Consider the following 20,163-nt stretch of genomic DNA (forward strand, 5'->3'; position numbering starts at 1 on the left):
ATAAATATATATTTAATATTTTTCTTGCTTGATGGATCGGTGACTTCAATCGGATCGAATTGCTTGCTTGCTTGCTTGTTTGTTTCTAGTATGGATGCTTGATCGTGTCTGGATGATCAAAATATTTAGGCACCAGAATGATAGTAAGATAAATAAATAATTTATGAGGATGTTACAACGAGTGAATCCTGTATGAAATCTCTTAAATAACACATGTAAATAGGCAGACATACATAATGAAATGATGCTCTGTATTTGAAACTTACTATTCTGTCCTGCCGTTCGAGGGGATTTGCGCTCAACAGAGCTATGTTGAGATTTTAATCAGTAAGACAAAATTGGATTTATGTATTTTACTGTATCATTATTCAACACTGTAGCTCTTTCTTCTTTAAACAGAAATAAAGAGAGGAAGACTAATGAGATGGACGTGTCACTCTCTAACATTAGGTACAAAAAGAATATTTAAAAAATAAATAAAGAATAAACGTGTAGGAATGGAAGTCTCTGTAATAATTCAGACTCTCCTTTTTCCTTTTTCTAGAACGTCAACGTTTGACGATTCTTCATATTCTACACCGAACTGTTTGTTGCAGAAACTTGATCCTATAGTTTTAAGTCTTTTTAGAGTTTTGTATTCGATCTTTGCAAAATGTATACAGATATAGAAAATTACTCTGTCTTCTCTGGCATCCAAATAAATGTTAAATCACCACTTAATTTATTGAGTTTTGTTTAATTAGTATGTACTCTTGCATAACTATAACGATGAAGAATAAAGGCGGTTCTCTCTCAAATAAAACTAACAACAACAACAATAATAATAATAACCGTCAATTACTGTCTTATATTCATCTTGACATTTTTAGTTCTCAAAATATACTAGATTGTGCCGTGTTTTATCTTTGGTGGTTAATATCAGGTTGAGATATTTGTTAAAGGTCCACGATGTGTGTCCTTTTCTATTTTTTGAAATTCATGTTTTTGTTGTTCTTTATTATTATTGTTTTTTTTTTTTTTTTGTAATTTCAATAAAACAAAAAAAGACAACATACGATTGCTCTGAATGCAATCATGTAACTGAACTATTAGCTGATTAAGCTTGTTTGTACATACGCTAGCGTTGCTTCTGAACTGAAGTTAATCGTATGACATATTTGATGTTCTTGATCATTATAGGTTGAATACTACATGCACTTTGATGTTTTCTTTTGGATTCACTCACCTTATAATATGCTTCAAATTTTAATAGTTTTTGAAACTTTGCTTTTGTCAGTTGGCAAGATTGCCATTTAGTGATTGTCATCATTTTCAAATGCAATTGTTATCTTATTAACATTGATTTTTCCATTGTAGCAGCTGACGTGAGTAGGATATTTATTCTTTCCAACGAATAGTTAAAGTAAAGTATGCTCAAATGTTTGAATATCGTGGCTTGGTCATACTAATACTGTATTTCTACTGTTTTTAACTTACTTTTCATCATCAATCAATTTTTCTTTCCCTGTGATACACGACCTTTCCGTACGTATTCATTTCAGCCAATGCCAACAACATTCTTTTTGTTCAGATTGACCCTGTGAAATACAAGAGCATTTCATCAGGTTTTGGAGTTCTTTTAAAGGAGCAAGGAATCAGGGGCTTCTTCAGGGGTTGGGCGCCAACTTTTCTGGGTTACAGTGCTCAGGGTGCTTGCAAGTATGGTATCTATGAATTCTTTAAGAAATACTATTCCGACATAGCTGGTCCAGAGTATGCAGCAAAATACAAGACCTTGATCTATCTTGCTGGCTCTGCATCTGCTGAAGTGATTGCAGATGTTGCACTTTGCCCATTTGAAGCTGTTAAAGTTAGAGTTCAAACTCAGCCTGGTTTTGCTAGAGGTCTGTCTGATGGCCTTCCCAAATTCGTCAGATCTGAAGGTGCCCTTGGGTAAGTTCTCACTCTATCATCTTCTGCATTTCTTAGAAGTTCAATTTTTAGGATGATGAATGGATTCAACTAACCGATTAACTTATAAATTTTTCTCCACAAATCGTCTTATACCAATGGAGTTAGTATTCTTCACTTATAAATCTATGATCATTCTCTAAATTAGTCAACGTGGGACTCACTCCCAACCATCCTCAACAATCCTCCCCTCGAACAAAGTACACTATAAGCCTCACAATCTTTGTTCGATATTTAAGGATTTTATTGTCATGACTAAGTTTAGGGCATGATTCTGATACCATGTTAGAAATCACGGATCTCCACAATGATATGATATTATCCACTTTGAGCATAAGCTCACATGGCTTTGCTTTGGGCTTTTCCAAAAGGCTTCATACCAATGGAATTAGTATTTCTCAGTTATAAACTCATGATCATTCCCTAAATTAGTCAACGTAGAACTCACTCTCAATAATCCTCAACGGATGAAGTTTAATTTTACCATCTCGGTTTTATGTACTATCTAATTTGTGCGTGCAGGTTGTACAAGGGTATTGTTCCTCTATGGGGGCGTCAGATCCCATGTAAGTTTGTGTTTCCTTTGCAATTATATGACCATCTCCTTTTTTTTTTTTTTTTTTTTCTTTGCAACACTGCCAAGTAAGAAAACAATTACGTTTTTGCAGATACAATGATGAAATTTGCAACATTTGAGAATCTCGTGGAGCTCATCTACAAGCATGTCATTCCCAAGCCAAAGAACGAATGCAGCAGCGCCTTGCAGCTGGGCGTCAGCTTTGCTGGTGGATATATTGCGGGAGTTTCTTGTGCTATAGTTTCTCACCCTGCAGACAATCTGGTCTCTTTTCTCAACAATGCTAAAGGGGCTACCGTTGGTGACGTAAGTATTTTGGACCATCTAAACAGTTCAATAAACATTTTTCTTGAAAGACTAAATTATAACCCAATATCACTAAATTTTACATTTATTTCAAAAATACTTTTATTATTTCAAAATTCATAATATTTTAAAAATACTTTTATTATTTCAAAATTTATAATATTTCAAAAGTACTTTATTATTTCAAAATTTATAATATTTCAAAAAGTACTTTATTATTTCAAAATTTATAATATTTCAAAAAGTACTTTATTATTTCAAAATTTATAATATTTCAAAAGTACTTTATTATTTCAAAATTTATAATATTTCAAAAGTACTTTATTATTTCAAAATTTATAATATTTCAAAAGTACTAACTTTTAAAATAATAGAAATATCTTTTAAGCAAATGAAAATTTTATGGTATTTTTTGTAATTTATTCTTTCTAAAAACAGTTTTATTTTCGGATTGGTAAATAAAATGGCCTGTAAAAATTAATCTCATTTATCCTGAAAAAAAGAATCAAATAACGTCTTTCCATTGAATTTGTACTAAAAAGCCGAAAGCCAAATACCCAGTTTTCTGAAATCGTCGTGGTATTGGTGCAGGCTGTGAAGAAGCTTGGAGTATGGGGCCTCTTTACACGAGGGCTGCCTCTACGCATAGTCATGATTGGAACCCTCACTGGAGCTCAGTGGGTTATCTACGACGCATTCAAAGTTTTTGTCGGATTGTACGTTTCTTCACTATCCCTCATTTCCATAATTATTGTTTTTTATTATTATTTATTATTCACAACTGTCTTTTTTATTTTCAATAACTCATATTTGGTCTACTAATGGGTCCTCGTCTAATTTTCTTTTCAGGCCAACTACCGGTGGGGTTGCCCCTGCCCCCGCCGCCGCCATTGAACTTCCAAGTGCGTAGGGTGCTAGAGTGAATCATTAGCGCTGCCAACATTTGTTACTGTAGAAATGATAATAATAAAAATTATAAAATTAGAGGTGTATAGATTAATTAGGTGAGTCCTACTTCTATTTTTAGGAGATGATTTGGTTTTCTTAGGCAATCTCTAAGAATGTATTTCTAAATTTTCGTAAATGGCAAGTGTTGAAAGGGATACGATTAGAATGATTATTACTATGACTACTATTATGTTATACTGTTTATAATGCTACTATAGCCCTTCAAGGTAGTTTAGAAATAAAATAATAATAATACGTAATTGGATTAAATCACAAATGCACTTCAAAATGAAAAAAAACCTGTGAATCCAAGCAAAAGGAAATAACAGAATAAATGCAATTTCCGATATTAAATCTTTCAACTCAGGAAATAACAAATAAAAGGTACATTTATGAGATATGTCCCGATTTAAAATCAGTCAATAGGAAACAATCGTTGGACAAATAAATAATCAAACTCCAACACTGCCAAGAGTTATAAAATAAACAATAATAAAACAAAAACTAAATTCTAATATATTAGTTTGAAAAAAAAAATAGTCTAACACGAGATCAAAGATTATTATTACTATCAATCAGGAGATCAAAGATTCAATTCACCCACTCCGTAAAAGGAAAATATTTTTTAAAAAATTAAATAGATGAGTAACAGCACAAAACAGCAAGCATCGATGGAAACGTAATATAATACGCAAATATTAATCCATAGAGGTATTCCCCAGTCATATTTAATACGCACCTAGAAAAAAATATTAGAGGCTACTACAATTTATATATAACTTATATTATTATTCAACTCTAAAAAGACAATGAAAGAACAACATAAAAAAGACAATTGTTTTTTTTTTCCTTTTTTCCTTTTTTCTACTATTGACTAAAAAAGAAAAACAATATTGTTATAAGAGCAAAATAAACAATATTGTTATAAGAGCTTGTTATAAGAGCAAAATAGGTGCAAAAGTATATTTGAAGTCATTTATGTTAGTTTGAAAGAGTCATTTATGCAAATAAGAAAACAATATTGTTATAAGAGCAAAATAGGTGCAAATAATAAGACTCCTAAATTTACTTAGTAAACTTTTTTTCCTTTTTTTTCCTTTTTTTTACTGAGTAGATTTGAAGCTCCGACCTCAAGGATCAGAGGAGACATCAATTACCGTTGAGAGTTAGAGATTAAAAAAAAATGTAACTGAATTTCAATAACCCTGTTAAATGGGTGCAAAAGTAGGTAAATGTAAAAAAAAAATAGGCATAACAAAAACCATTACAAAAAGACTATTGTCAATAAAAGCAAAATAGGTGAACTATGCTTATTTCCATGGCTCAAATGTACAAAAAAAATAAAATAAAATAAAAAAGAAGAGTCAAACACTACATGAGAACTAAGTGTTTCCTATGTCCTTGTTTATTTCAACCAAACTAGATACTAAACAAACACAACTTCAACCTTCACAGAAGACTAGAAATCAAAACAAATAAAGAAGAAGCAGAGACTAACAAACACATCGGGAAAAAAAAGATGAGAATCTTGTAAATAAATGTAAGAGAATCAAATAGAAAATTGAATGTGCACAAACAAGTATATGTAACACCGCAAAGAACATAAAAGATAAGCTAAAAAGAGAATTACCGTGAAAAAGAAAAGGAGGATACACAGCGTAGTAAATATAGACCACTAATTTCAAAGCACTAGTTTATAAAATCAAGTGATTTTCGAACGCACTAAAACAGCTACTAGCTGCTATATTAGGATAATATTCAAATCCTTAAAAGAAAACAAGTATTGCCAGCTCTAAGAATGCAATGGAACTTTAAGCATGTTAAGTGATTCACTGCACAATTTCGAGACGTAAATCAAAATTGTTTCAGAGGTAAAGACGGTTGATAACATTCAAATTAGCCACAAAATACCGACTTTTGTGCAATTATGTTCAGACATCATAAATTATAGTAGATAGAATAATACATGACATAATGTTAAGTAAAATTATGCATACTGAAGTATGTATTTTACCTTTCATATAACAAAGCTAAAAAACAAAATAACAAGTGATTTGTTATCTTTCCATTTGAATCATTCTTCCTCAAGTATTTCTAATTCTAGTAGTTGCAAAATTGCAAAATTTTCAGCTTTACCTTCTAAAAACAGTATTTCCTTTAATATTATTCATCATGAAGGGTAAATTCCTCCTCACATTGAATATCTCCTTTATTGACAACTATACTCGTTATTCTTGAGTCTATCTTATAAAACATCGGTCGCTAAATCTCTCTATATTCCAATTCTTTTGAGCTTTAGTTAAGAGTCAACATTTTGTTGCTATGAAATGTTTTTTATGTGATTTGGGTGGAGAAAATACTACAATTACCTTCTCTGACTTTTTTTTTGCTTCTGATGGCACTATATGTCAAACATCTTATACAAATACTCCCGTACAAAATGGAGTTGCTGAAAGAAAGTACAGACATTTATTGTTGAAACTGATCGTTCTCTTTCATCATCTGCTTACATTCCTAGTAAATTCTGTGGAGAGGCAAGTTCTAATTGATGCTTATTTAATTAATAGAATTCCAACTCTTCTTCACTCAGACTCGTCGCCATTTTAAAATTTATATCGTCTTGCACCTTATTATTCTTCTTTGCATGTTATTTGGCTCCACTCGTTTTGCTCTTCTTCTTCATACAGAACGAGATAAACTCTCCTTTCAGTCCGTTAATTGTCTTTTTAGGTTATGGTATAGGTCAAAAGGTGATATCTTTGCTTTGATCCTGTAACTCAAAAATAATTTGTTTCTCCTCATGTTAAACTTGTTGAGCAGATCCCTATTTTCCAATTTCAACTAATTCTCATACTATGCTTCAACCTGGTCTCATTAAAATAGATCCTTTCTCTTCAGCTACTGATTTTCAATTACCTCTTCTTATTCACAAAATTCTAGTTCAGATTACCTCTTCTTCAGCTACTGATTTTCAATTACCTCTTCTTATAGTTCAGATTTTAATACCACCACCAGCATCCTCTTGAGAGTGTGGAGTGTGGATCCACCTCATTATCCTAAACGCTCTCGCAAGTCCATAAAGCTACCAAAATTTGTTTACTCACGTTATTCTTACTTTTTTGTTTCTGTTGTAACGTCTATTCATCATCTTCTTGAGCTTCTATCCTATCGTGAGGCATTTAGAGATCTTTTGTGGAAAAAGACTATGGCCGAGGAACTAAAGCATAAGATGCCTATGCAGAAACCAGGATCTATATAATACATGATTAGGCGGCTTTTCTATCGTCTGGTTTGCTAGATTTATAATTTTTTGTTTAAAAAAAAATGATCGAAGGAAAACATAATTCGTTCTCCAACCTCTCTCTGTTATTTATGATCACACAGACAACAAGAAACAGAACATACTTAAAGCACACGGTTCTATAATCCTCAGTTTACTAAAGAAATGAAATTCTGGCATTCCAAACAATAGCAACATACAAATTTACAATATGTTAATGATGCAACTCACAAAGATTTTTCTATTCCTAGAAAGTAACATTTTCCATTGCTGTTAGATCTAACTAAATCGTCGATCATAATGTAATGACAAATAGAAGCATCTATCAGTGAAGATCCAACAATATCGTCGATCATGAGTAATAACAAATGGAAGAATCTAGCAGGACTATTTCATGTAATTTCTTTCTATTGAAAAACATTAAAAAAATATATATATATATCACTGAGAAAAACTAGTGAACGTGCAACGGAAGACGAACTAATGGAATTGTATCAGTACCTTCGCAGGAAAACTAATACACAGGAGATATATTTACACAAACACAGGAAAAGAAAAGAAAATATCAAGATCAGAATAATCCTTCGCAACGTAACGAACTAAAAGCGTTACCAGGAGAATGAAAGAGAAGCTCTCGAATGGAACGGCCGTAGGGCAATCGGACGGCGTCGTCTTCTCCTTCTATTAGTTCCATCAGCATCAATGGAGTCGGTAAATGGATCGATATTCCGCCATTAACGATCGGTATATCGCTTGCAAATCCTTTCCCTCGCTCCGGAACTCCCGCTACAAAATGGCACTTCAAACTCCGAAATTTTCATTATTTCACTCCTTTTATACCCCAATTTTGCGTACTATCCCAGAATAGAAATTCTTATTAAATGGGCCGTATAGATACTCACTTTTGGCCCAGTAAAGTTATAAAGTGGGCCTACATCAAAATGGGCCCACCCATAACCTCTTAACAGCCTGTAAATGGCTAGATATTAATAAATCTCGAAAATAACTATTAAATTTTTTTAGATTTTTTTTTTTTAATTTTAAGAGTATTATTGAAACTATCAAATTTAGGTGAGTTTCTCGTTTCTAGTTTGATTTTTGATTTTTTTTTTTGTGTGTGTGCGCGTTTCTTAGCATAACCCACGAAATTCTTAGACCGTGTTGTAGAATACCCATAGCATTTGAACATTTGATCGGTTTTGGTGATTCCATCGAAGATGAACGGTTGAAGATTATTGGAAATGAGTCTCACGTTGGCTAATTAAAGAAGATGATAGTAAGAAATACATCTTCATTGGTAGAGTCGTGATTTCTAACATGAAACACCAAAGGGTTGAGTCGTTTTTAAGTAAGGTTGGGTGAGTAACGTTCGATATAACATCCTCAAAACTTAGTGGGTCATATCTCCGATGTTTTGATAAACTTAATTTCATTCAAACTATGAGTAATGATAGTGATAAGAAACGACCCAGACCCACCGCGAGCAGATATTGTCGTTCTTGATCTTTCTCTTTCGAGCTTCCCCTCAAGGCTTTAAAACGCGTCGGTTGGAGAAAGGTTTCCACCCCCTTATAAAGGGTGTTTTATTCTCCTCCCCAACCAATGTGGGACATCACAATCATGCTCTTGAATATATACACATTGAAATCTTGTAATCGAGCTTGAACTAAGTCCTCGATTACATGATGAATAACCTAAAAAAAATTAGTAAAGTAAATGTAAGGACTTAGATCTAAGAAATGCCATCGGTTTGCAACAAAAAAAAAAAAAAAAGTTGATAGTGGCACGACCATGTGTGTTTGAAAGTTATCATAGGTCGTCCTCTCGAGACTTTGAATTCTCGTGACTTAGCTTGCACTAAGTCTTTAACGATAATGACATCATGGATAAAATAGGAGAGTATGTGTAAGAACTTAGTTCGAGAAGATACCGTCCATAAAAAAAAAAGTAGTAACGATAGCGACCAGATGTTTTGGACATAACATAGAACATGCACTCGAATATGTATACATTGAAATCATGTAATCGAGCTTGAATTAAGTCCTCGATGTCATGATGAATAACCTAGAAACTTTAAGTAAAGAAAATGTAAGGACTTATATCTAAGAAAACGCCATTTGTTTGCAAAGAAATTATAGTTGATAGTGGCACGACCATGCGTGTTTGAGAGTTATCGTAGATCATGCTCTCGAGACTTTAAATTTTCGTGACTTAGTTTGCACTAGGTCTTTAACGATAATGACATCACGGATAAAACAGGAAAGTACGTGTAAGAACTTCGTCCAAGAAGATACTATCCATAAGAAACAGTAACGACAGTGACCAGATTTAGGGTTATAAGGGATCGAGCTTTCGGTACTCGAAAATATTATGATCTAGCTTGAACCAGGTCATCGATAACGTACTTCTTTAAATGAGTGTTTCGGGATGTGAATGATTGCGTAAATACAATGTATACTGTTCCATTTTCAACGTGTTATAAAGCTATATTGGATGAGAGAATAATGAGTAACTTGTAAAGGACAAGCACTCAATGCCAAGTGGCCATGTCGTTGGCTAGAGGTGTATGATAAATAGTTTTGTTGAATAGAAGCTATTACTAAATTATTAACAATCATATATAAAGTCTAAAAAAATAATTAAAATTAATTTTGAATAATAATAATAATAAATACATATTAAATTATTGTCTATCGGTAGCCTCTACAGTAGAGTATGTTAGGAATCAGAGATCTCCACAGTTAGGAATCACAAATCTCCATATTGTCCACTGTTAGGAATTACAAATCTCCATAATGGTATGATATTGTCCACTGTTAGGAATCACAGATCTCCACAATGGTATGATGTTGTCCACTGTTAGGAATCACAGATCTCCACAATGGTATGATATTGTCCACTGTTAGGAATCACATATCTTCACAATGGTATGATATTGTCCACTGTTAGGAATCACAGATCTCCACAATGGTATGATGTTGTCCACTGTTAGGAATCACAGATCTCCACAATGGTATGATATTGTCCACTGTTAGGAATCACAGATCTCCACAATGGTATGATGTTGTCCACTGTTAGGAATCACAGATCTCCACAATGGTATGATATTGTCCACTGTTAGGAATCACAGATCTCCACAATGGTATGATGTTGTCCACTGTTAGGAATCACAGATCTCCACAATGGTATGATATTGTCCACTGTTAGGAATCACAGATCTCCACAATGGTATGATGTTGTCCACTGTTAGGAATCACAGATCTCCACAATGGTATGATATTGTCCACTGTTAGGAATCACAGATCTCCACAATGGTATGATATTGTCCACTGTTAGGAATCACAGATCTCCACAATGGTATCATATTGTCCACTGTTAGGAGTCGCAGATCTCCACAATGGTATCATATTGTCCACTGTTAGGAATTACAAATCTTCACAATGGTATGATGTTGTCCACTGTTAAGAATCACAGATCTTCACAATGGTATGATATTGTCCACTGTTAGGAATCATAGATCTCTACAATGGTATGATGTTGTCCAATGTTAGGAATCACAGATCTCCACAATGGTATGATATTGTCCACTTTGGGCATAAGCTTTCATGGTTTTGCTCTAGAGTTCCCCAAAATGCCTCATATCAATGGAGATAATAGTATTCCTCATTTATAAACTCATGATCTTCCACTAAATTAATCAATGTGAGAAGCGGTGGTTTACAATGGTTCGAGATTGCTTATCTCTAACTCGTGAACTCGTGAACTTAGTTCGATCTATGATTTATCATTTACCAACGTTTACAAGATCCTACCATTAAGCAGCACCATGTGATGATATAGGCTTAAAGTTAAGGGCAAGGTTCAAATGAAAAAAAAGTTTACGGTGGATATCTAGACATTTTGAGACGAGGAAGGGCGCAGCAAGTGACGAAATGCTTCAGGGAGATGAAAATAAGCTAGATCCGGAGATTCTCGACTAGGTTAACCTTTCAAACTGTTGGTGAATCTGTGGGTAGGCAAGAGACAACCTTCCTCGAATTTTAAATTCATTTGTGATTTCATGCTTTTATTCGGATGCAGTGTAACGGCTTGGATTTACCGCTAGCAGATATTGTCCTCTTTGGGCTTTCCCTTTCGGGCTTCCCCTCAAGACTTTAAAATGGGTCTGCTAGGGGAATGTTTCCGTTTTGTTCTCCTCCCCAACCAATGTGGGACATCACAATCCACCCCCCTTCGGGGCCCAGCAACCTCGCTGGCACTCGTTCCTTTCTCCAATTGACATGGGACCCCTCCAAATCCACCTCCCTTTGGGGCCAGCGTCTTTACTGGCACACCGCCTCGTATCTATCTCCCTTCGGGGAACAGCGAGAAGACTGGCACATCGTCTAGTGTCTGGCTCTAATATCATTTAGTACGGCCCAGATCCACCGCTAGCCGATATTATCCTCTTTGGGCTTCCCCTCAAGACTTTAAAATGTGTAAGAAAGGTTTCTGTTTTGTTCTCCTCCCCAACTAATGTGGGACATCAAAATCGATTTGGGTCGTTACATGCAGTCTCGGTTTATTTATGCACTCTTCATTTACTCGAACGTTGCATTAAATAATCAAATCCATAATTTTGGCATGTGGAGGGTTATTTATTTTGCTATTTTATTTAGTATACATAAATTATTAAAACCCATGTTTTTTTCATTAAAAATCCCTAATTATTATTTATTTAAACTTAATGAATCTTGCAATGATTTTAAATATTAAGATATTGCTAAATATGATTTGGTACGAGAAGATCCTACCAATATTAAAGATTTTTAAATAATATATATATATATATATATATATATATATATGAGAAGATCCTACCAATATTAAAGATTTTTAAATAATATATATATATATATATATATATATATATATATTTTTAAATAATTCCAAAAAAAAAGAAAGAGAGTAAAATTACCAATTTAGCCCAAGTGTCAATTTAATCATCAGACTTAGTTTTAATTAATTCTATAGAGTAAAATTACCAATTTAGCCCAAGTGTCAATTTAATCATCAGACTTAGTTTTAATTAATTCTATAATTTTAAAGTTTTCAATATTATTAAAAAAAAAAATTGGCCAATTTGTCCGAAAATTCTCTATTTTCTTAATAAATTGAAAATGGCTAAATTATTGGGAAAAAAAAATAAAACTCTGAATCTTTCAAATTTATTTTTAAAATTTTTGTAATAATAAAAAAAAGAGCAATAATAAAAAAAAAAGTTGAATTTTTTTTTAAGAAAATACTTTTATTCTTTAAAATATTTATATCCCAAGCTTGCATACATATTTCAAAGCTACGTTTGAAGTAGAAATTCATTAAACGTTTAGACTCGTTTTAATGACCTAAAATAATGTACATACAACTATGCATATTGTCTATCAAGTGAAAGTCAAAATAACGACATTTAGACAAGAAAACTTTTTGTCCAACATTTTAATGGTTTTTTTTTTAAGTTTCAAATTTAGTTTAAAAATATTTATGAAAAGTCAAATTAGGGGCGTATACGATACTTGGACTTCGGTAGGTAGATGTTTTTCTCGGCATCTATCTTTTAAGTCACTAATTACGTATACATAAGTCGTTGTCCACTTATTTTTCTAGAAAAATAAATTCTTAATTACTGCATCATCGAGATTAAATCTCAATTCTAATTCTTAATTACTCGTCGTTACGTCATTACCAATGACTAGCAAATCTAGAAATCGATCACTGATCTACTTTAAGGGTGTCTAAACGACAGACCTCAATAGAAAATCGAGTAAAAAATATTATGAATTTTTTAAAAATATAATTTTTGAATAAGGGGCAAAATTGGATTTTTTTTTTTTTTTTTTTTAATATAATAGAGCATGAAAATTTAAAATCATAAAAGCCAAAATGTGTTAAGAATAAATTAGTAATTTAAATGTTAACCCATAAATAATATTTATATTATATTAACAAAGCACCTAATTGGTTGGATTGTTTTCTCCACGTCAGGGATTTTATTGTAAATTACTATTTTAAATAAAATTATATTTTATTTAGTGGGAGGTGGTACGTCGCCTAATACCTGACAAATTTTGCCAGACTATAGCCACTTCCCCCACTCTCTAATTTAATATTTATTTAATTTTTTAATCATTTTTTAAATTATTTATTTTTCTCCTTTTTGCCCTCACATGACAATACAATTTTTAATTATAATTAAATGAGAATGGACCGAGTCCAACCTTTTTCTCTTCTTAAGACTTTTTGTTTATTAACCAATCAAAATCCTCCATTTAATTAATTAATATAATAATTATTAATTATGTCTAATAATCAAATTTCCATTACATAATACTTAAAAAAAACGTGTTTTCCATTTTTTTAAAAATAATCAAAATTCTCCATTTTCAAAAACTAAAATATTATATATAAATATATACCTCTCAAAATTTAAAGCTTTCCCATTCGGGGGAAATTGTCCTCTTTGTGTTTTCCCTCTCTCATGGCTTTAAAATGCATGAGAGAAAGGTTTCCACACCCTTATAAATAGTGATTTGTTATCCACCCAACCAATGTGAGACATCACAATCCCCACCCCCTTTGGGCCGGCGTCTTCGCTGACACTCTTTCCTTCCCCCAACCAACGTGGGACATCACAATAGTACATGAATATTCACTAATTGTCTATCGATTACGTCTTTCGACCTAATCTTAAGCTCTAACTCCTCCATAGACGAACCTTGGGGAGGAACCCTTAAATTCTTAGGACATTGTGTTCTCGCTAATATTCGTGTTACTCAAACCGACATTCTCGTTTCCAATTCGTCCACTACTATTCGAGTGGGTGTTTCTCTCTAAAGGAGATGCTCTCCTACCGATGCATTTTTAGATCCCGCAACTTCGACAAATAACTTAGCTCCAGTCTCGTTTATCTAATCATAAGACAAATAAAAATTTAATATATATATATATAAAAGAGGTGGGCAGGGCGAAGTGAGGAATTAGACGAAGACGGGTAATACAATCTCGTCCTCAATATCATTTATCTAACTAGAAGAAATTTTTTGCCACTCCCGCCCTCATTTTCCGTTTGAACGGGAATTTTTCACTTTGTTCGGGACGAGTTCTTATAAGATCTCAGCCCCACGAGTAAATAGATATCTCTAAATTACTCACGAGCTTCATTTAAAATGGTATGGGTCCACCAATGTCATAAACCATTTATAAATTAATATATATATATATATATATATATAATGAAGACAAAAGGGAGCAATAATAAAAATTTTCCCCATTCATATCCCACCACCTCCCCCTTTCTTTTCAATTATTTAATCTCATTCTAGTTGTAGTTGGTAATTTCACAACCAATAAAAGAGTGACAAAATTATTATTATTTAATTCAATAGGTAAAATATTATTTATCATTTTAATAATTAATAATAATTGTTGACCTAAAAAATAATTAAAATATAAAGTTATATTCTCAGACCGTTTATTTATAAAGTATTTATAATTGATCCAACGAAAATGAAAGTACATCTTGTTGAAAAAAGTAGCGACTTTTAATTCTTTTAAGTTTTTCATAGTCATCCTATCTATAGGATCGCTCTGATTTAGATATAACATTGATTCATTCATATACTCCTATTTTGCTCGGATGCCACATAATCTCCGATCTCTTAATTTATGATATTACATTTTAACCCTTTAATTTTAAAAAATAATATGACTAAAGAAATAAAGGAAATTTAGAGCATAGTATATAAAATAATAATTGATTATAATTTGTAATGTTAATTATTTATGTACTAGAAATTAAAATGTGGAGCGGTTTGGGGGAAATAACTGCCGTCAATATTTGACTAACGGAGTTCCAAAGGCATTTGATTAGGTAGGTTCGGTTTTAGGGTTTGAAATTAAAATAATAATAAAATAATGGATTTTGGCCACGTTTGTGCCGTATAAAACAAAGCAACCGCCAAACGGCTCTCACATGATGGACTCCAAACCAAAACCCTAAACATTTATGGATAAAAGGCTAAATTATAAAATAAATAAAATAAAATATTTGCTAAATTTGTCCGGGTGGAATTGGGTAGTAAACTCTATTTGAATTGTTCGGTTACTGTGTGAGATCTCATCAGTTGAAGAGAAGAACAAAGCATTCCTTAAAAGAATGTAAAAATCTCTTCGGTTACTGTGTGAGATCTCATCAGTTGAAGAGAAGAACAAAGCATTCCTTAAAAGAATGTAAAAATCTCTCCATAGCAGACACACTAAGGTTATTATACGGGACTAAACCATCCCCAAATTACTAGAAAATTTATGAAAAAGAAAATCCTTAAAAGAATGTAAAAATCTCTCCACAGCAGACACACTAAGGCTATTATACGGAAATTTATGAAAAAGAAAATCTAGAAGCACCACCTGACGACTGATTTGGATAAGATGAGAGAACCGAGTGATGCAACCAATAAAGTGAGACTATTACAGGTACACCGCACTAAATCATCATCGTCTTTTTGTTATTCATAGATTTTGTCCGAATCATTTTTTAAAAATCATCATTTTAGTTAATGGAAAAAGAAAATTAAAATATGATATGATTAATGATTTTTTTTTCAATTTCTTTTTAATTATGGTTTTAATCTTATATGATTATCTAATAAATTCAACCTGTGACATCACAAAAGTGATTAACAAAAGTGATTAATAGAGTTGGTTAAATATATCGTTAATTAGGATAATCTAATTAATTTTGTATAATTTAATTAAGACATGAAATGTTTTGTAATTTGCTGATAATTAATCAAATTATCGATATATTATTAAATTAAACAACATAATTTTAGTAACAAAAATTAATAATTTAAGAATTAATTTGAAATTTATGAGAGGTTCTAAAATAATTTAGTAAATATTGTGTTTTTATGTTGACTTTAATGTATTTAATATATATTATGATTTTTTTAAAATATAAATTATTAAACGTTTTTTAAAATATAAGTTATTTGATAAAATTTCACAATAATAAATAAAATAAGATAATGTTTGATAAATTTTAATTTTAAAAGGCAGAAAACTAATTATGGTTTTTGATAAATTAATAACAATGCTAAAGTTTATTTTTAAATATATTACTATATTTTTTAAATTTTTAAAATTTAATTAATGAATTTTTAAAAGTATTTTTAAGATTTTTTTTTTTAAATTTAAAAATATTATTGAAACTTTAAAGAATTAAAAAATATTTTTATAATAAATTATAAAATTTGGAGTATTTTTATTAATTTAGTCAGAAATTAATAAATAATTTATTTTACCCAATTAAATAAATTCACCGATAATTAGACTATTAATCGGTTCTAACACAGTGGATCGTTGGACCCACGTGGACCTGTATTTGTCCAGCACATCAGGCTCATGTAAAAACGGCCGTAGCGTATCACACCCTTATCAAGTTATCAGTGGCAAACTCCGTAATTTACCGGAAAACCAGTGTCATTTGTCTGACACTCATTTAAAAAGCTTTTGCAGGGATATGGTCGTACATTACAGATAAAGATAGAGAGAGAAAAATTAAAAATTAAAAATTAAAATAAATAAATAATTTTTTTTTTCTCACTGGACAAGAGCCAGTGTGGGGCCTATCTCTCTTCGAAACAAGAGATAAGGACACATGCATGTTCACCCATGGTAAACTTCCTCCGGTTAAAAACTAACCATGGTTAGCTTTCTCAAGCTCTTCCTCTCTGTTGCATCGCCACCTAGTTCGTTTTTGAGTGGGAGAGACGACGCTGTTCTTCTCTGTTCTACTCTCTGTCTCTTTCAGCTTCATCATTAGGATCGAATCCTGAGTTTTGTTTCTGTACATATTTGTTTCTGTTCTTCTTCCACGGATCTAAATCGTTTTAATTTTGGAGCTTGGTTTGTTTTCTTCTCATCATCGTCGTCTTCGTTTTAATCTGCGGGATTCAATCGCCTTGTTCTTCTCCTTCACCTCCATTTTCGAAATCTGCGGCGATTTTTTGTTCGTTTTCTGGTTTTGTTATTTGGATATTTGACTTTCTTTGCCTCAATCTCTCTCCCTCTCTCTCTGCAATTTCAGATCTACGTTTTTTGAACTGGTCGAGATGCAAGATTCGTGGTTTTTTGAACTTGGATCGGTTGAATTCGCCGCGGATTTCGTATTTCATTAGAGAATCCGTTGGAGATCTGCTTGAAATCCTGCGAGTTTGTTTAGTTTCTTTCTTCATTCAGGGCTTTACGAACTTCTTTTTTTTTCTTGGGATGTAATAGTGCTGGATAAAGAGAGTTATTATTTTCTCGTTTTCTTTTCAGAGGTTACACCTTTTATTATTTTTTTAAAGTTCGTTCTTCTTAATTCTCTTTTTCCTTTCCCTGGGGAAAGTTGCGTCCATTTTTAATTTCAATTGTTTTTCCTGGAAAGTTTTTGGGGGAATTTTCTGTTTGGATGCTGAGAAACGATGAATTATTTTCCCGACGAGGTTTTAGAACATGTTTTCGACTACGTTACGTCTCACCAGGACCGGAACGCGGTTTCGCTGGTTTGCAAATTGTGGTATAGAGTAGAGAGATTTAGCAGAGCGAAAGTTTTCGTCGGAAATTGCTATGCGATCTCGCCGGAGAGGGTAATCGCAAGATTTCCCGGCGTTAAATCCCTAACTATAAAGGGGAAGCCCCATTTTGCCGATTTCAATTTGGTTCCTCATGATTGGGGTGGCGATGTTCACCCTTGGGTCCAAGCCTTCGCTAAGCGCCGGATTGCCTTAGAGGAGCTCCGTTTGAAACGGATGGTCGTCACTGACGACAGTCTCGAGCTTCTTTCTCGATCCTTCCCTAATTTCAAGGCACTGTTGCTCTTCAGCTGTGAGGGATTCACCACCAATGGCCTTGCTGCCATTGCTTCCAATTGCAGGTATCAAACAAATCCCCCCCGAACTTTGTTTATGAGGCTGTGATTAGAAAGATTATGTTCTTGTTTGTTCTTGTTGTTGCTCTATATTGGTTTTTGAAACTCTTGCTCTTTCTGTTGTGTTGTTATCATTGACTTATAGGTTGTTCTTTAGGCGTTTTGTTTAGCTGCTATGAAGATTGATTATTGTAATTGAGATTTGTTGGATTTTCTGGTGATGATTGTATGGTTTCATGACGGTTTTGTTTCGTGTTCGTTGTTTTTTGTTCGGTTTAGATTTCTGAGGGAGCTCGACCTGCAAGAGAATGAAATCGAGGACCATAGTAATTACTGGCTTAGCTGCTTTCCGGAGAACTGCACATCACTTATCTCCCTGAATTTTGCTTGCCTCAGAGGAGAAGTAAATCTTGGAGCTCTTGAGAGGCTTGTGGCGAGATCTCCTAACCTCATTAGTTTGAGGCTGAACCGTGCGGTGCCTCTCGAAACCTTGCAAAATTTATTGTTACGTGCTCCTCAACTTATAGACTTGGGCACGGGGTCGTTCATTCATGATCGAGATTCCGAGATATATGACAGTCTCAAGGATACCATTTTGAAATGCCAATCACTCAGGAGTTTGTCTGGTTTTTTAGATGTTTCTCCTCGCTGCCTGACCTGCATTTACCCCATCTGCTCGAATTTGACGTCGTTGAACCTTAGCTATGCGCCCGGGCTTCAGAGCGGTGAGCTTATAAAGGTCATTGAGTATTGCGAGAACCTTCAACGCTTGTGGGTACAATCTTCCAACCTTACCACTGCAATATAAACCTCTATATGTTTATGATTTTGAATGACAAGAAATGTTCTTGGGCGATGTCAACAGATTCTGGATGGTATTGGGGACAAAGGACTGGAAGTTGTTGCTTCAACTTGTAAAGATTTGCAGGAATTGAGGGTTTTCCCGTCCGATCTCTCCGGGGTTGGTGATGTCGCTGTCACAGAAGAAGGATTGGTTGCTATAACGACAGGTTGCCCGAAACTTCATTCGATATTATACTTCTGCCATCAGATGACAAATGCTGCTCTTGTAACTGTAGCAAAGAACAATCCGAACTTCATACGCTTCAGGCTGTGCATCCTCGACCCCACTAAACCAGACCCTGTAACTGGGAATGCACTCGATGAAGGTTTTGGGGCAATTGTCCAAGCGTGCAAAGGTCTGCGACGTTTATCTCTCTCGGGCCTTCTTACAGATCAGGTCTTCCATTACATAGGGGAATATGCAACGCAACTCGAAATGCTTTCTTTAGCATTTGCTGGAGACAGCGACAAGGGAATGATTCACATAATGAACGGTTGCAAGAAACTTCGCAAGCTCGAGATCATGGACAGCCCGTTCGGGGACATGGCACTTCTGCAGGACGTTGGGAAGTATGAAACAATGCGATCCCTTTGGATGTCGTCCTGCAAGATTACTCTTGGTGGCTGCAAGACGCTAGCGAAGAAGATGCCGAGACTGAACGTGGAGATCATCCATGAGATTGATCAGACGGAATTCTACCGGGGCGACGAGCAGAAGGTAGGGAAAATGTATCTGTACCGATCGTTAGTCGGGGCGAGGAAAGATGCACCCAAGTTTGTGTGGACAGTGTAGGTTTTGAAGGCTTCTGAATGACTTTGGTACTTTTTTTTGTTCCTTCTTTAGGGCTCTACTGACTAGTGGGATTTTTATTTTAGGTAAATGAGTTTTAGTTCGTATTTATGTTATTGTAATTATTGGGAGTTTTTTCTTTTCAATTTTTAGTCTGCATTTGATGTTATAGACAGGTTTGGCAATTCCAGTTTTTCTCAAAAAGGTTTCTTTACCTTCTCAATTTTATTTTAAGTATTATATATTTTTAACATTCCTCGACGAACGAATGCAATACATGGAAGGCTTATGGATGTGGTACAGCTTTACCAACTTTTCATACTAGGCGGCTATGGAGTCTTTCGTTCTCTGAGAGCGTGTGCACTTTGATGGCTTGCATCGCCTATGGCCAAGCGACAATGTTCGAGCCTCTAGCTCCGATTCAAGAAAATTTTAGAAAATAGGGCAGAGAGATTTTAAAAGAAAGTTTTGAAATCAAGATTTAAGAAAAAAGATTTTTGCTTTTTCTCCAAGTTATACCA

General features: G+C 33.5%; 2 protein-coding genes across 2 annotated transcripts in view; both read left to right on the plus strand.

Annotated features, from left to right (window-relative positions):
• The window catches only part of LOC111435338 (mitochondrial phosphate carrier protein 3, mitochondrial-like), a 22,104-nt gene extending 18,166 nt beyond the window's left edge, over positions 1-3,938 (plus strand). The window contains exons 4-8 of the mRNA XM_023072805.1: positions 1,571-1,932; positions 2,473-2,516; positions 2,619-2,833; positions 3,425-3,549; positions 3,683-3,938. Coding sequence (XP_022928573.1) covers positions 1,571-1,932; positions 2,473-2,516; positions 2,619-2,833; positions 3,425-3,549; positions 3,683-3,743 — 807 coding nt within the window. The 3' untranslated portion in view covers positions 3,744-3,938. The remainder of the gene's footprint in view (positions 1-1,570; positions 1,933-2,472; positions 2,517-2,618; positions 2,834-3,424; positions 3,550-3,682) is intronic.
• A 12,883-nt stretch (positions 3,939-16,821) lies between these two features.
• Positions 16,822-19,842, plus strand: LOC111435330 (protein AUXIN SIGNALING F-BOX 2-like). The gene is made up of 3 exons (XM_023072794.1): positions 16,822-18,015; positions 18,289-18,784; positions 18,875-19,842. Exons 1-3 carry the CDS (start codon positions 17,564-17,566, stop codon positions 19,643-19,645), a joined length of 1,719 nt encoding a protein of 572 aa, XP_022928562.1. The 5' UTR covers positions 16,822-17,563; the 3' UTR covers positions 19,646-19,842.
• The last annotated feature ends 321 nt before the right edge of the window (positions 19,843-20,163 follow it).

This window comes from Cucurbita moschata, unplaced genomic scaffold, assembly GCF_002738365.1.
Source record: "Cucurbita moschata cultivar Rifu unplaced genomic scaffold, Cmos_1.0 Cmo_Scf00048, whole genome shotgun sequence".
In the NCBI taxonomy this organism is placed as follows: domain Eukaryota; kingdom Viridiplantae; phylum Streptophyta; class Magnoliopsida; order Cucurbitales; family Cucurbitaceae; genus Cucurbita; species Cucurbita moschata.

Coding starts and splice junctions, on each gene's coding strand:
- LOC111435330 (XM_023072794.1), top strand. CDS start 17,564: ATGAATTATTTTCCCGACGAGGTTTTAGAACATGTTTTCGACTACGTT. Junction 18,016..18,288: donor GCCATTGCTTCCAATTGCAG/GTATCAAACAAA, acceptor TGTTCGGTTTAG/ATTTCTGAGGGAGCTCGACC. Junction 18,785..18,874: donor AGAACCTTCAACGCTTGTGG/GTACAATCTTCC, acceptor CGATGTCAACAG/ATTCTGGATGGTATTGGGGA.